Raw genomic sequence first — 16,306 nt, 5'->3', positions numbered from 1 at the left:
AGCGATGCAATGACAACCAACAAGCTACATAAACCTTGGCATCCTTTCGTGGCCAGGAGCAAGCCATCTGGGTTTTACATGTTTATTTTGGGCAAAATGACGTATTTTGTTTCTTCCTAAGGAAGGCTGTTTTTTGCTCCTCAAGCAACTTTCCAAAAATAAAAAAAAAAAGGGGGGGAGACCTTTTTTGCTTACTGAAGCTTAAACAAATCCAAAGCACAAAGCACAATGATCCACTTTTTTTTGGATGTGCAGGGAGCCTTTGCATATATCACAAAAGGCAAAATGAGTTTGAGAATCTGTCAAGCAGAGAACAGCCGAGAACCAGCCATCAGGCTAACCATAGCTTGGTCATTTGTCATATATGAGCATTAGCTGTTAGGTTTCTTCAGAAAGTAAACCCTGCCAGGGTGGGGGCCAATTGTACCGATGAAAACTTGTGTTCGTGTTCTGGGCATACATTGGCATACACGGCTTATTTTAAAACCTATTAGCTTAACATATCATTACTTCAAAAATGGGGTCTAGGAGTTGCCATTGTGGCTCAGTGGGTTAAGAACCTGACTTGTGCCTATGAGGATGTGGGTTTGATCCCTGGCCTCTCTCAGTAGGTTAGGGATCCAGTATTACTATGAGCTGTCATGTAGGCTGTAGATGTGACTCGGATCTGGTGTTGCTGTGACTGTGGTGTAGGCTGGCAGGTGCAGCTCCAATTTGACCCCTAGCCTGGGAACTTCCATATCCCACAGGGGTGGCCCTAAAAAGAAAAAAGCAGGGGGGGGGGGCGTGTATGATTTTTGGTAGTGTGGAACCCAGTTTGAGCTGGAATTGCCCCCTCACCCAAATTCTTCATGCATCCTTCCTCTCTGGTCAGTGGGTGGTGGTAAGGGAGAAAGGCTAGCACGTGGGGCAGAGGAAGCATTTTGGAGCTTGCTCTTTCACTCGTGGGTGGGTTTTCACCTCTCTAGCCTGGACGGCTCAGAGAGCTGCCCCACCAGAAGGGACCAGAGACCTACGGTGCTGCTGAAGCATCTTCTCATTTCCATCAGTGGCAAGTGCTCCTCTGGCCCCCTGAGGGAAGAACCCCACTCTTCCTGGACATTCACAAAATAATGATGACCACAGTAACGTGCAACGACAGGACAGGGGTAAAGACCACTCAGAGTGTAATATGAAATCGCTCTGCATCCACTGAGAACACAGTTTCTCTTTATTAAACCATCTAGGAACCACTTAAAGGGAGATGCTCATGGAATGGAATGAACTAATTACAATGGTGCCGTCGCAGTATCAAGAGGAAGAGCACGCAGCCTGGAAAGCACAGACGCCACAGGTAGTTTACAAGGAATTTGGCAATACAGTTAGGTGTGGTTTCCTATGTTATAATTACAAGCCCCTTTCACCAAATAAATACACCCGAATCACATAGAAAACTAATGATACAACAGCCTTATAAATGAGAAAGGAACTAATATATTTCCCCAAACAGCAGGTTTAGAATGGTGTAAGGGTAACCAAAATGCTTCAGGATGGTGTTCCTCTCCTGAGCGGCAGTCAAAGGAAGAACCAGTACATATGTCCCATTGTACGTATATATGTATCCTGTACAGAGTCCAAGAAATTGAGCAGCTACAAAAATTCCAATTTCTGTGTAAGTAATGGCAGCTACAGGGTACGGTGTAAAACATTTGTAAGAACCGATGTATATTAAGTTTGATTATTCATCATTTTAAGCCTACACACACAATGTAATATTGTATGTTTTTAAAAAATCAGGTTACATCCTCTGCATGTAGAGGCCATTTTTCCCTTCCCTTGAATTTTCATTAGAGCTAGTCACCACCCTAGGAAAATTCAGTATGTTAAAGGGTTGAAAAGAAGCCCATCCAATTGTAATCCCTTGTTTAAACACAAAAAGCCTCTGCCATCACCTAACAAACTATCCCCCCATCACCTTTGTAAAATGAACACTGACCCAAATAGATAGCCAATCACTCTTCTCCCCACGCTCCTCCGCCCGTCTCCTCGTCTCCTCCCTCCCGGCAAGGCAGCCCCACTGGTGGCTCCGAGTTCTCACACGTGGGCAGGACCACAATTTAAATGCAAATAACCCTGCGCCTCATTATCTGAGAAGTTGGTGCAGACACAGTACAGTTTGTGACCGTGCCTGTGAAAATTAAAGGAGGTTCATCTGTATTCTAACACACGCATGACTTAGAGTAAATTCAAAAGAGCAATTCATCACGGCTTCTAAATTAAACACTGGCGTTGCAGCGTGCCTAGGTTACAAGGAAAGCCTCCCTTTTTACCACGCAGAGACGTCTTTCTACAAAGGCCAGGAGATAGGAACTTCTCTGACAGTAGTTCTTCAGTTAGTTCCCAGTGACACTAGCTCATTGAACTAAGAGACTTCGTGTAGGACGAACGCAGCTAGTTGAGTGGAAAAGATACATTTATGGTAATGCTAAGCAACAAGTGGATGACAATCTGTATACATTCCAAATACCGCTGATAGGAAAAGGACCACATTGGCCTAAAATGCAAGAAAATCATCAACAACAATTTACCAGACTGACATCGCTCCGGAGGATATTTTTTTTTCTTTTTTTCTTTTTTGCAAAATCGTCTTTCAAATATAAGGTTACTTTAAAATAATTCTTTGGTTAAAGTATAATTAAAATAAAAACTAGAAACTCCTCTAAGCCTTTCAATACAGGGTGAAAAATACCCCCTCCCCTCTTTCAGGCCATCAGATGGCCATTTAATCAGCCATTCAGATTCTATGAATCTAAATGTAATGGAAAACACTGTATTCTGAACTCCTTGCTGGGGTGAAGCAATAAGCTCCTAGCTACCAAGGCAGTGATGGAGAAGAGAGCCTGGGAAAATGAATCCCCCAGCCTGTGCATTAAGATGGGCCAATTATTCTAGTCTGGAGAGGAATAGATGCGGCATTTTGAAATCACTGAAACCAAAGTCTATCTGTGAATAATGCTGGGCCATTAGTGGGTTGATGTGGTGCACTTGTATAAGCAGCAGACGGTTTCAGATTTTTAATCCCAGATTAAATCCTTTAGTTAATTTCATCTCCGTTTATTTCAGATAACTGTCTACACTTAAAAAAAAAAAATCCTCTCTACCAGAAACCATTTGGTTCTTCCTTGACATTTTCTTCCTTGCTTCCTCCTCCTCTCCCACCTTCCTTCTAGCCCCTCAAAACACCTGTGAACACACATCAGCCTCAGATCAAAAAGAACCAGCCTAAACTTCACGAGTTGTAATAGCCACTTCGAATTTTTAGATGGATAGAAAATCATGTAATACAGCTGTCTGCTCCTTTTATTACACATAGATTCAACATGATTTCCAAAGAATTTCTCAGTTGGAGTCCACGTTTGGTTTGTCAAATAGGTAAATGTGAAAAGAGATTTAATGAGAATTCAAATCATTCAGGCTATTCTGATCAATCTGGATCATTAAAGCAGAGAAATAAACTGTCTTAGGGTTGTCCACCTAAATTACTTAGAAAATTACTTCTGATCTCTGCCTTCCTTTGCTCCTGTAAATGATAGCTTAAGGCTCTGTCTATATTGGACTTAGGACCATAGCCCAGCTAAACCAAGCGGCCAGGTCGTCAGACCTAAGACCAGTGAGAGGGAGGGAGAAGATGACCTATTCTGAAATGTGTTTTACACACATATAGACCCTGCCCAGCACACGCGGCTCCAGTTTTCAAGTGAATATGAGATGTTCAAGCATTATGCTGAGCACTGAAAGTCCAGGAAAATTTGTAGAGACTCTAATAAATATTATAGGTCTGATTACAGTGCATTCACCTCATTACAGATGACAGAATGCCTGGCAGCAACATTACATTGGCCGTGAGGTGACTTTCCTTTTAAAATCTTTAATGTGAGCATTCCCCGCCCCCCTCCCCCCCCTCTATTGTAAGATGAAAACTTTTACATTAATCAGTAATGTCAGCACAGAGTTATTTCTAGACCCAGAAGCTGGATCGGTGTTTGTGCAATGCTGGAAGAAATCAAGATTTCTTAAAATGCAGAATTCATGATATGCTTCTCTAAGTGACTTCGCAACAACAGCAGCAGCAGTAACCCTCTTGCTGATTAACATACAAAGCCAGCATCCTCTCACTTCCTCTTCTTTTCAAGGATCATCAAATTCTAGTTTCTAATAGCCTAGATCTATTTTTATATACCATGCGTTTTATGCACTTGGGTTTTAAAGTTATTTAATGCTACAATATATATTGACTTGTTTCATATGAATGTTCCCTTTAAATGCTGGGCCCTCATTTTGCACATACAGTCTACAGTGAACGCTATCATACCAGACCGTCGTCTGCTGCCCACAGCAGTCAGCTAGGCCCACATGAACTAGACATTGATAACTGATGTTTTGGCTTGATTGTCATGTATTTTTCTTTTAAATAAACTCCCTCTAAATTCAGGAAGCAAGTGTGATGAGATATCCCAGGATGTGGGTCTCTCCACTTTGCTTAAGCAGCCCTACCTGTGTATTTTAAATTATCATAGAAAAACAAATGAATAAAAACAACAGCACAAGGAGCAGTGCAGTTGTGACTGTCATCATTTAAGTTAGTTCCCTGACTCCGTTTTATATCCCTGGCCGTGACTGATGCATTTGTGGACGTTCTGTTATGATTGACGTATACTGTGAGCGTACAATGACCTGACCCTTGGTGTGGTTTGTAAAGATGTCCATATTGCACAAGAATGAGCTTCTTGCTGACTCAAATGATGTATGTAGCACACATCTTTTGAAAATGTCAACATCCTTGACCAGTTCACATGGTCTAGACGCGCGGGGCAAAGACAAGCAAGTCACGGAGATTTCGAAGTGCTGTGGCTCGTTAGGCTACAACACGGAGAACCCCAAGTCACTTGATAGTGTGCAAGTTCTTCGCTCCTATGATTGAACACGTCACACATTTATCTTCCTCCTGAGTATCCAAAAGTGCCTTGGAGAGCAAAAAAATGCTTTGCCTCCCCATTTCACAGATAGAAGCAAGGGGGTAGGACCATAGCAAAAAGCTGCAGTCAGCTGCTCTAGAGAAAATGTGATGTGGTGGGACCAGGGCGAAGGTTAGAGACCTTGAGCAGACGTCTTGGGCCAGCAGCACTGGTGTGTGGGTCATACTGAGGGTAGAAATTGATGGGAAACCTAAGGACAAACTCGCGTGGGGACATGTTTCCTAATAACCTTAAAAGAACTCCTCAGCTTGGCTTTAACTGGAGCTCGCAATTCGAAAGAAAATCCCATCACTGAACCCGCAGCTTGGTGTCCCTCCTGCTGGATTCTCTCACATCCTTCTTCTTGCATCCTTCTTCCCACATCCCTCCTCCTGCATCCTTCCTCGGAGTGGGCTGGCAGCCCCCTTGGGGAGGACTCAGGCTCTTTAGCCAGCATAGCTGGAAGGGGGAGAACATGCTTTGCTGTCGCAGGTGCCCGGATGTAGGATGATAATTCTAGAAAGCCTTGTTTGCTAGGCAAGAGTCCAGAGAGGATGAATTTTATCCCTGAATCAAGTCTTTCTTTCCTCGACACAGACTCATCCTAAGAACGGTAAAGCTTGAAAGGAAATATGCTAAATTATTCTGAGCTGTCCACTTAGGATGTGGTGCAGACTTTCCCACTGTTACTAAACACACAAAAAGACACTTCTCCCAAAGCCGACACTTCTCCCAAATCCTTTCTCAAGCCTTTTCTTTTTGTTCACTCTTGCGGTTTATTCTTGCAGCAAGGTCTCTCTCCAGTTGAAGCCCCCAGTTGGTCCATGGGTAAGAGGAAGAATAGGTGGGTCTGTCAGCTGCCAAATTCCAGTTTCTCCTAATTCTTCACAGGAACAAAACCCCAAGTATGGGATCTGAAGTAAGATAGGAAAGAAAGGGAAAATCGGAAACAGAGGGTTAATGCTTTAACTTTTATTTAGACAAAGGGATAATCAAAGGAATGTATAGGGGCTTTGTAGGCAAGCATCCCTTCCAAAAAAATCAGTAAAGAAAATGAAATGGATAAAACTGATAATTTATAAGGAAGAGTATTTGCAATCCAAGAGAATTCTTCAGAAGGATTCATTAAATGGTGAGCTCTCCTAGTGCAATTAAGTAATTGTTTATAGATTATTTCTTAATAGCATGGGAGGAAAAAAAAAGACATCATCTATAAAGCTAGGGTACTAGGAATTAATTCCGAATTGAAAGTCATGCTAAAAACCCAGCTCAAACATTTCAGAAATCATACTTGGACAATGGGAAAGATTATTCAATTTTAAAAAATTGTTTCCTCTTGCTTTATTTATTTATTTATTGGGGCACGTGTACCTAACATTCAAAGCTGAAGCTGTGCCCTTCCTAACTTCAGTAGGCATGGCATTTCAAAACACATTTGAGTGGGTGTCCGGAGCTGCCTTTATAAATAAGACCAAAAAAAAAAAAAAAAAATTTCTGCCCTCAAGCAGCTTACAGGCTAATGGGAAGGGCAGACACAGAAATTAGTTTTTCACAAATGAGAAAGGAATTGCAATTGAATCTGAACCAGGTTCTTTGGGGACAGATAAAGGAAGCATGGAATTCAGCCTGGAGGGAAGTGTGTGGGAGGATGGCTGACAGGAAAGCCTCTCCCACAGGCTGGAGCGGGGGCGATCCAGATGTGTCGGTCAGCGGCGGGCTTTCTGTCTCACTGCCTTGGGTTTGCCTTTCAGCCTGATCGTTTTGAATCACGGCTTCCTGTGGCCTACCAGCCAGGACCTCTCCTCCAGCTAAGCTCTCAGATGCTGCGTGCTGGCCCATGCACCCCTCTTTATCCAATCCATGGTCTCTCAGGGAAATCCAGACAGTCTGCTTATGACTCTCTTTCCTCCATTTGAGCTCCCAGAAGCTAAAACTAGCTCAAACACATCTTTTCTTTTCTTTTTTTCCCCATCTTACCCAAGGCCTGATGAAGTGCCTTAAAGAGAGTCCCACTCAATACATCTTGGTTAAGTGAACCAATAAATGTGTCTTCCCAGCTCAGAGTCAACACATGCTCCAAAGAACTTTGCTTCCAGCCAGCACGGAGCTGTTCTAAAACCGTAAGGCATTGCAGGCCCCTGAAGTGCAAGTAGGAATTACCTTTCGGACCATTTGTACAAAGTCCTTGGAGTTCTGAGGTGACAGGCCCTGAAGTTGGCAGGTACACGCCTCAAGGGAAGATGCATGGGCCACAATCAGGATATTATTTCCTGGAGGCAGAAAAGCAAGACTGGGGAGACTGCGTCTATGCAGACCCATGTAAACCTTCTAAGTACTCGAGCCCAGTGTTCCAGGGAGGGGCAAACATTCTCAAGATGAAGACTATTCGGCCAAGCAACATTTTGAAAATGCTTTGTATCATTAAGATAGCCTCATCTTATTTTAAAAAACAAAACACTTTTGGGAGTTCCCGTCATGGCTCAGTGGTTAACAAACCCAGCTAGTATCCATGAGGACTCAGGTTTGATCCCTGGTCTTGCTCAGTGGGTTAAGGATCTGGCGGTGCCGTGAGCTGTGGTGTAGGTCGCAGATGCCGCTCGGATCTGGCATGGCTGTGGCATAGGCCGGCAGCTGTGGCTCCGATTAGGCCCCTAGCCTGGGAACCTCCATAGGCCATGGGTGTGGCCCTAAAAAGACAAAAGACAACAACAACAGCAAAAACCACTTTTAATCTTAAGGCAATTAGATTCACAGGAGGTTGCAAATCACATTTTATACATTATGCATATTTTATATATACCATATAAATATATTACATAATATGTATATATATATGTGTATGTGTATATTAATATACATAGTATACACACACACACACACCAGGGAGGTCCCATGCACCCTTCATGCAGGCTCCTCCAATAGTAACATCTTGCCTAACTAAGGTGCACTATCAGAACTAGGCAATGAATGCTACAACCCACATAGCTTATTCAGATTTCACCAGGTTTACCCCAGTCAATCATATGTGTAGCTCTTTGTGACCACTACCTCAATAAAAATGCAAAACTGTTCAATGTTTACAAGGCTCTCTGCTATTTCTTCTAACAGTTTTTGACCTTGCTGCTGTGGAGCTGTGAGCTCTTGAGGCTTTCTGGTTAATGGAACACACGGAGTATCTTCATAGTGGGGGTGGGTGGTACCACTGCCATGGGGGTGATGATGGTGTAAGTGGCTTCTGCGTGACAACTGAGAGATGGGAAACAGCCATAAGGCTGTTGATCAGAGCTGCCCACTGTTAACATTCTGGTGCATGTCAATCCAGCCTTTGCTCTAGGAAGATAAGTATTTTAAGTGGGGGGGGGGAATGTGCATATTCTTTTATCATCTGCCTTTTTCACTAAAAAAATTATAGCCCCACATATCATTAAATATTTGATTTCAATGATTATAAAATTCAACAGCAGCTTTGAGTCTTAGAAAACACTGCTCTTGGCTGGTGATAGCAGTGACAGTGTACATATTTGCGTCGGTGTGTTTTTGTGTGGGGTGTCCATGCTTCTAGATCAAATTAGAGGCAAGACAGTGTTACGCTAGAGACCTTCTGGATATTGCAATAGAGAGCCTCCTTCACAGAGTACAAGATAAATTATTGTGCAAGATATATAATATGACTTCATATAGTAAACATCAACCATGGAATATCCACCATTTTGGATACTTGAGAAAATAGTACAAACTTAACATGAAAGGATAAGAGAGTCTGGAAATATTTTTCTTTTCCTATGAAGTGAGTTTGCCAAAGTACACTGAAACATCTCGAATAGCCTATTAACTGGTGGAGAGAGAAACGATCACCTATTTAAGGATGGTGTCCAAAATAATACCCACCTTTACTTTTACATTCGCTTATTATTTCTTTTGTTACTTGGAAACTCCTGCTGATATAGGTGTCATAGGATTCTGAAACCACTAATTTGCTGACTGGAATGTGAGGTCTGCAAGAGAAAAACGAACAAAGGCAATGAAAACATTTTGATCCCAAGACAAAGCAATTGATATTACTCTAAATTGTATCTCAAGACCTTTCTAAATTCCCATATTTCTGTTTATCCATTTCCCCCAGAAAGGACAGAGTATGTATAGAGAAGAGTATTTCAGCTGTATGTAGAAGTGGGGTTGAAATGTGCAGATATAGAAATAAAGGCCATGTGTGCCTGGTGCCAGAGTGACCAACTGAAAAATGAAACATTCAGTGCAGGCTTCTTTTCCGGATGAACTCATAAGCAGTCCATCAGTCCTACGTCGTATAAATAAGAAGCCAAGCAGAGGTTAGATGTCTTTATCTATTCAGATGGCCAGAGATCTCCCAAGCCTTTCTGTACTAGGCTTACATAGGATAAGCAGTAAAAATAGGTTTTACTTAATTTTCCCCCCAGTTTTATTGGAATGTAATTGATGTATAACATGGTATCAGTTTAAGGTATACAATTTATTGATTTGTACATTTAAACATTGGAAAATGATTCTCACCATAGCCTTAGCTAGCTCTGTGACCTCTATCATAATTACCATTTCTTTTTCATGGTGGGAACATTTAAGCTCTACTCTCTTAGCAGCTTTCAAGTGCAGTGTGGTTAACGATCATCACAATGCTGTATTTTAGATCCCCAGAACGCAGTCATCTTAGTTAACTGTAAGTTGGTAGTCTTTGACCAATCTCTCCCCATTTCCCCCTCCTCATGGTCCCTGGTCTGTTGGTGGGTGTCCACACTACTCTGCTGTCTTTCTCTGAGTTTGGCTTTTTAAGATTCCACATATAAGTGATGTGGTGCTATCTTTGGGAGATCCTATTTTCATTTCCTCTGGATAAACCCCAGAAGTGGGATTGCTGGATCACATGGTAGTTCTATTTTTAATTTTCTGAGGAACCTCCACTACCGTTTTCCATAGGGGCTGCACCAATTTACATTCCCACCGACAGGGTAGGAGGGTTCCCTTTGCTCCACATCCTGGCCAACACTTGATACCCCTTGTCTTCTTGGTGACAACCATTCTAACAGGTGTGGGGGGCCACCTCATTGTTGTTTTGATTTGCATTTCCCTGAGGATTAGTGATGGGCACCATCTTCTTTGGAAAAAAGAAAAATCCAGCCCCTCTTTTTAAATTGGATTTTTTTAAACTATTGAGTTGCATGAGTTCTTCATATATTTTAAATATTAGTCTCTTATAAGAGATATGATTTGCAAGTATTTTCTCCTATACTGTAGGTTGCCTTTTCATTTTGTTGATTATTTGCTTTGTAGGAGGTTTTTAGTTTGATGTAGTCCTACTTAGTAATTCTGCTTTTTATTACTTGTGCTTTAGTTGTCATATCTAAAAAAAAATCCCTGCCAAGATCAATGTCAAGGAGCTTTTCCCCTTATGTCTTCTTCTAGGAGTTTTATGGTTTCTTTCTTTAAGTCGTTAACCCAATTTTTGAGAGTGGTGTAAGATAGGGGTTGAGTTTTGTTCTTCTGCATGTGGTTATCCAGTTTTCCCAACAGGATTTATTGAAGTCTACCTTTCCCCATTGCATATTCTTGGCTCCCTTGTCAAATATTACTTGACTGTATATTTGAGGGTTTATTTCTGGGCTCTCAATTCTGTTCCATTGGTCTGTGTGCCTGTTTTTGTTTTTTCTTTTTAGGGCTGCACCTGAGGCATATGGAATTTCCCAGGGCAGGGGTCGAATTGGAGCTGTAGCAGCCAGCCTATGCCATAGCCACAGCAATGCCAGATCCAAGCCATGTCTTTGACCTATGCCACAGCTTGCAGCAACACTGGATCCTTAACCCATTAAGCAAGGCCAGGGATTGAACCCACATCCTCATGGATACTAGTCAGGTTCTTAATCTGCTGAGCCACAGAGGAACTCCTGTGTGTTTATTTTTTATGGCAGTACCATACTATTTTGATTAGTATAACTTGAAATCAGGAAGTGTAATGCCTCCAGTTTTGTTTTTTGTCAGGTTTACTTTCTTAGATTTGTCTTTTGTGGGTCCATGCACATTTTAGGACTATTCCATTTCTGTGGAAAAGTTCCATTGGAATTTTGATAGGAATCACATTTGATCTATAGATGGCTTTGGATAGTATGGATATTTTAATATTAATTCTTCTGACCCATGAGCATAGAACATCTTTCCATTTGGTCTTCTTCAGTTTTTTTTCATCAAAGTTTTATAGTCTTTGGAGTTCCCTGGTGGCACAATGGGTTAAGGATCCAGCATTGTCACTACTGTGGCTCTGGTTACTGCTGTCATGCAGGTTCCATCCCTGGCACAGGAATTTCCACATGCCATGAGCTTGACCAAATAAATAAATAAATAAGTATTGTAGTTTTCAGTATATAGATCTTTTACTTCTTTGGTTAAATTTATTCCTAAATATTTTATTGTTTTTGATGCTATTGTGAATGGGATTGTTTTATTTCTTTTTCGGATGGTTCCTAGTTAGTGTATAAGAACACAACTGATTTATTTATTTGTTTGTTTTGTCTTTTCTAGGGCCGATCCCTCAGCATATGGAGGTTCCCAGGCTAGGGATCGAATTGGAGCCGTTGCTGCTGGCCTACGCCAGAGCCACAGCAACGCGGGATCTGAGCCGCATCTGTGACCTACACCACAGCTCACGGCAATGCTAGATTCTTAACCCACTAAGTGAGGCCAGGGATTGAACCCGCAACCTCATGGTTCCTAGTCGGATTCGTTAACCACTGAGCCACGATGGAAACTCCCACAACTGATTTTTTTATGTTGATTTTGTATGCTGTGACTTTGCTGAATTTGTTGATTAGTTCTGACAGTTCTATGGTAGAGTCTTTCAGATTGTCTCTATATAAGATCATATCATCTGCAAACAAAGTCAGTTTTAGTTCTGCCTTTCCAATTTGGATGCCTTTTATTTCTTTATCCTGCTCAACTGCCCTGGCTAGGACTTCCAGTACCATGGTAAGAATAGGCATCCTTCTCTTGTTCCTGATCTTAGAGGAAAAGCTTTCAACATTTCACCACTGGGCACAATGTTAGCTATGGGCTTGCTGTATACAGCCTTTATTATGTTGAATATTTTTATCATGAAAGGATGGTGTATTTTGTCAAATGCTTTTTATGCATCTACTGAGAAGATCATATAATTTTTATCTTTTATTCTACTAATGTAGTATATCACATTTACTGATTTTTGTATGTTGAACCATCCTTGCCTCCCAAGGATAAATCCCATTTGATTGTGGCGTATGATCCTTTTGACATGCTACTGAATTTGGTTTGCTAATGTTTTTGTTGAGAATACTGGTCTGTAGTTCTCTTTTCTCATAGTATTCTTATCTGGCTTTAGAGTCAGGGTGATGCTGGCTTCATGAAATGAGTTGGAGAGTTGTAAAGAGTAGATTTTAGGGCTATTGGAGTTGTGAGCTAAAAAGATCTTCACGGGTTTTTTCCTTTTCTTTCTCTCTTAGTTTGAACACAGACCACAATACCTGGCACTAGGAGAAGCCCAGGGAACACAGCATGAGGAGAACCCCATTCCTCTGTTTGAGGAGCTCTCAGCATGTGGTTGAGATGAGCAGGCTAGTGCTGTAAGTGGTCATTATGACCCAGTGTACAAAAGCACCTAAGAGGATGATCACATCAAAGCCTTCCCATCATGGTGACCCTGAATGTCTTTAATCGTAGTCACTTCTATTTCTGCCTTCCTTTACTATTTAGTTTTCTGGTCTACGAGATGTTTATCTTGTTTTTGAATACAGCTATATCATAGCTTTTCTTATTTTGGCTTTCATTGTTGCTATTTAGTGCACGGAGATGCTAGTGAGTTCTCAAAGTAAATTCACATGGCATCTTCATCAGATTACATTGCTGCTGCCGCCGCTGCTGCTACTAAGATTTACTGAGAGGTTCCCATGTGTCAGGCTCTGTGCAAAGCACCCTACTTGCTTTCCTGGAATATAGCCTTCTGAGCAATGCCTTTTAATTATTTTTTAAAGTATAATTGATTTACAATGTTGTGCCAATTTCTGCTGTATAGCAAAGTGATTCAGTCATACATATACATTCTTTTTTAATATTATTTAAAAATACAGGAGTTCCCGTCATGGCTCAGTGGTTAACGAATCTGACTAGGGGCCATGAGGTTGCAGGTTTAATCCCTAACCTCGCTCAGTGGGTTAAGGATCTGGTATTGCTGTGAGCTGTGGTGTAGGTCGCAGACGAGGCTTGGATCCCGAGTTGCTGTGGCTATTGCTGTGGTGTAGGCCGGCAGCTACAGCTCCGATTAGACCCCTAGCCTGGGGACCTCCATATGCCACAAGTGCGGCCCTAGAAAAGGCAAAAAGACAAAAAAAAAAAAACAAAACAGAATGCTTCATGAATTTGTATGTCATCCTTGCAGAGGGGCCATGCTCATCTTCCCTGTGTCATTCCAATTTAAGTATGTATGCTGTCAAACCCTTTTTCAAATCCTGAGTTTAAGGATGACAAAACTGAGGCTCAGAAAGGCTACAGATGACTTGCTTTTGCTTACATCATTAGCAATGCTTAAAGCTTGGGTTTGAACTTGGGTCTGCAATGAACACCTATAAAGTTATCCTCCACTTTGGATGGCTTTTGACAGTGTCCTCCTTGAGGCAGCCTATCTGTGCACTTGGGTTTACTGTCCAGAGAGGAAGGATGCTGTTGCATTTGAGGGAATCCTGCCTTCATCTAAATAAAATTCTCTCAGCAAGCATACTTCTCCTAGGAAACAACCTTCTGAATCTCCTAACACTCCAGGGGCTAGGGAGAGACATGAATCACTGCTCGTTAGGGACGGGCCTCGTTGTTCTGGAGCAAACTGTTTCTTCCCATTCCCACTTCTCATCCAGTTCCATTACCATTTACATCACCTGGTCTTCCAGGAACCCCCCACACACTGTGACAAAAGGCCTCTTTGTATGGCCCAGGGAGTCACTGTAAGGGCGAAACCACACTGTAAAGAACAAGACTTGTATAAGTGGAGAACTAGCAGGTGCTGGGATCCAGTTCCTCCTGATCAGTTCTTGCTTTGAAGTTGAACCTGTGAATGGTTTTCTTGTTTGAACAAGTCCCAGTGTGGGTGGGACAGTCAAACTCTCTCACTCCTGTTGGAAGCATCCATCATGCTTCTGACCACACCTGCAGGACCCATGTGTACGGTTGAGTCTGTGTGGTTCTCAGACTCAAGTGGGCCTCTAGCCACCAACTAGACCTGGAACCCAAAGCTCTGAGTACTCAGGCAGTATCCTTGGAACAGTGCTCTCCCCGGTGCACCCTCCAACTCCCAGCCTGCTTTGGTCTAGGCTCTAGAGCCAACTTCTGCCCTGACTCCTACACAAAAGTTGGATTTGTTGCCCCTCTAATACCCCAGCTGCAGTGCCATCCGCCTCCTCCCCTTTCCCTTCCTCCTTCTCAGGGCTCTGCTCTGAAGCCCCATCCAACCAACTGGTATATATTTTGTTTTTTTCTGCCTTGCTCCTTCCCGCCCAGCTCCACCAGGGCTGCTTTCCACACCCAGGCCCCAGGCTGGGTCTTGTTGCCTGTGGATGACGCGTGTATATTAGTCAGCAGCCACCTTTCAGTCCTGCCTCCCTCCTATTCAAGGTGACAGGGATCTATAAGCAGTGCTTGCTTGACCTATAATACCCCGGCTATCGGCTGCTGCCCCTCTGCCCATTACCATGTTTCTTTTCTTTTTTATTTTTTAAATTGAAGTATAGTTGATTTACAAGGTTGTGTTAATTTCTGCTGTACAGAAAAGGGATTCAGTTATACACATCTATATACATTCTTTTAACAAAAAAGGATCCAGCATTGTGGTGAGCTGTGGTGTAGGTTGTAGACGTGGCTCAGATCCTGCGTTGCTGTAACTCTGGTGTAGGCCGGCAGCTACGGCTCGGATTCGACCCTAGCCTGGGAACCTCCATATGCCATGGGGAGTGGCCCAAGAAATGGCAAAAAGACAAAACAAAACAAAACAAAAATTCTTTGCCATCATGGTTTATCATAGGACATTGAATATGGTTCTCCGTATTATACAGTTGTTATCCGCTCCATGTGCAGTAGCTTACATGTGCTAACCTCATCCTCCCACCCCATCCCTCACCCAGTCCCCTCCCCTTGGCAACCACAAGTCTGTTCTTGTTGTCTGTGAGATTATTTCTGTTTTGTAGATAGGTTCCTTTGTGTTATATTTTAGATTCCACATGTAAGTGATATTATACGGTACTTGTCTTTCTGACTTGCTTAGCATGAGACTCTCTGGTTGCATCTATGTTGCTGCAAGTGGCATTATTTCATTCTTTTTCATGGCTGAGCATTATTCAATTGTGTATATATACCACATCTTCTTAATCTATTCATCAGTCTATGGGCATTTAGGTTGTTTCCACACCATGTTTCTTCAGTCATAGGGGCCCCACCACTTGCTTCAAAAGGCCTGCTCACTTGGCATAATTAGTTTCAGAGGGAATTTGACTCTGGGGGCTATGTCTCTCACATGCTTGATGGTGACTTTCACAACTGCTGTATAAAATTGGAGTCAATCTTTTTTTTTTTTTTTTTTCCTCCTCAAATACAAAATTATTGAACTGAATTTTGGATTTTTTTTTTTTTAACAGAGGAAAAGAAAGCCTAGAATAGGGACGGGGTCCTGACCCCCAGGTTCCTGGCATTCATCCTTCTGTTTAGCACAACTGGGTGGTCTGTGTGTGCTCTGAACAGCTCAGGTAGAAAGATTCTGGAGAGCTTTATAAGTAAGACTGGAAGGAACTGTATGATGCACTTCAGGGGGGATCTGAAGACACAGTTGGCCTGAGGGGAGCCGGTGGCACGTGAGGGAGGTCATTACTTCCCAAGCCAGAGGGAAGATGGCTATTTGCATGGGGACAATGTATTGCCGTTTCCCCAGGGAACATAAAAACCATGGCCACTGAGTGGATAGAACAACATGCAATTTATTTCAGTAGGGGATCTGACTGACTGATTCTTATTTCTGCTAGTTCCTTTAAGGCAAGAAGGAGCAAATATCAATCAGTGGAGTTATCTGAGATCTTATTTGTGGAGCCAAAAATGACCATGGAAATCAAAACATTTTCTCCTACCTTAGCCAGAAATTCATATTGCTTCATTTGAGGTTTGGGTAGGTATTTGAAACGAAAGATCAAGGAATATCACAAGGAAGAAAGTCCTATTTATATAGGTCACTTGTTTCAAATTCCGTCCTAAGAAATATGAACTTAATTCCCCACGATAATGTT

General features: G+C 42.3%; 1 protein-coding gene across 4 annotated transcripts in view; it reads right to left on the bottom strand.

Annotated features, from left to right (window-relative positions):
- The window catches only part of UBASH3B (ubiquitin associated and SH3 domain containing B), a 141,671-nt gene continuing 126,532 nt past the window's right edge, over window positions 1,168-16,306 (bottom strand). For 3 of the 4 annotated variants that reach the window (XM_005667439.3, XM_021063019.1, XM_021063020.1), the window contains 3 exons: window positions 8,883-8,989; window positions 7,155-7,264; window positions 1,190-5,908 (listed from right to left, as the gene is read on the bottom strand). In XM_005667439.3, the coding sequence (XP_005667496.1) occupies window positions 5,771-5,908; window positions 7,155-7,264; window positions 8,883-8,989 (355 nt within the window). In that variant the 3' untranslated portion in view covers window positions 1,190-5,770. Of the gene's footprint in view, window positions 5,909-7,154; window positions 7,265-8,882; window positions 8,990-16,306 lie in introns of all 4 variants that reach the window. The other variant, XM_003129945.4, reaches the window with a different exon arrangement.

Source organism: Sus scrofa, chromosome 9 (assembly GCF_000003025.6).
Source record: "Sus scrofa isolate TJ Tabasco breed Duroc chromosome 9, Sscrofa11.1, whole genome shotgun sequence".
Lineage (NCBI taxonomy): Eukaryota > Metazoa > Chordata > Mammalia > Artiodactyla > Suidae > Sus > Sus scrofa.
Note: the sequence above shows the minus strand (reverse complement) of the source record. Positions and strands in the feature narration are given on the sequence as shown.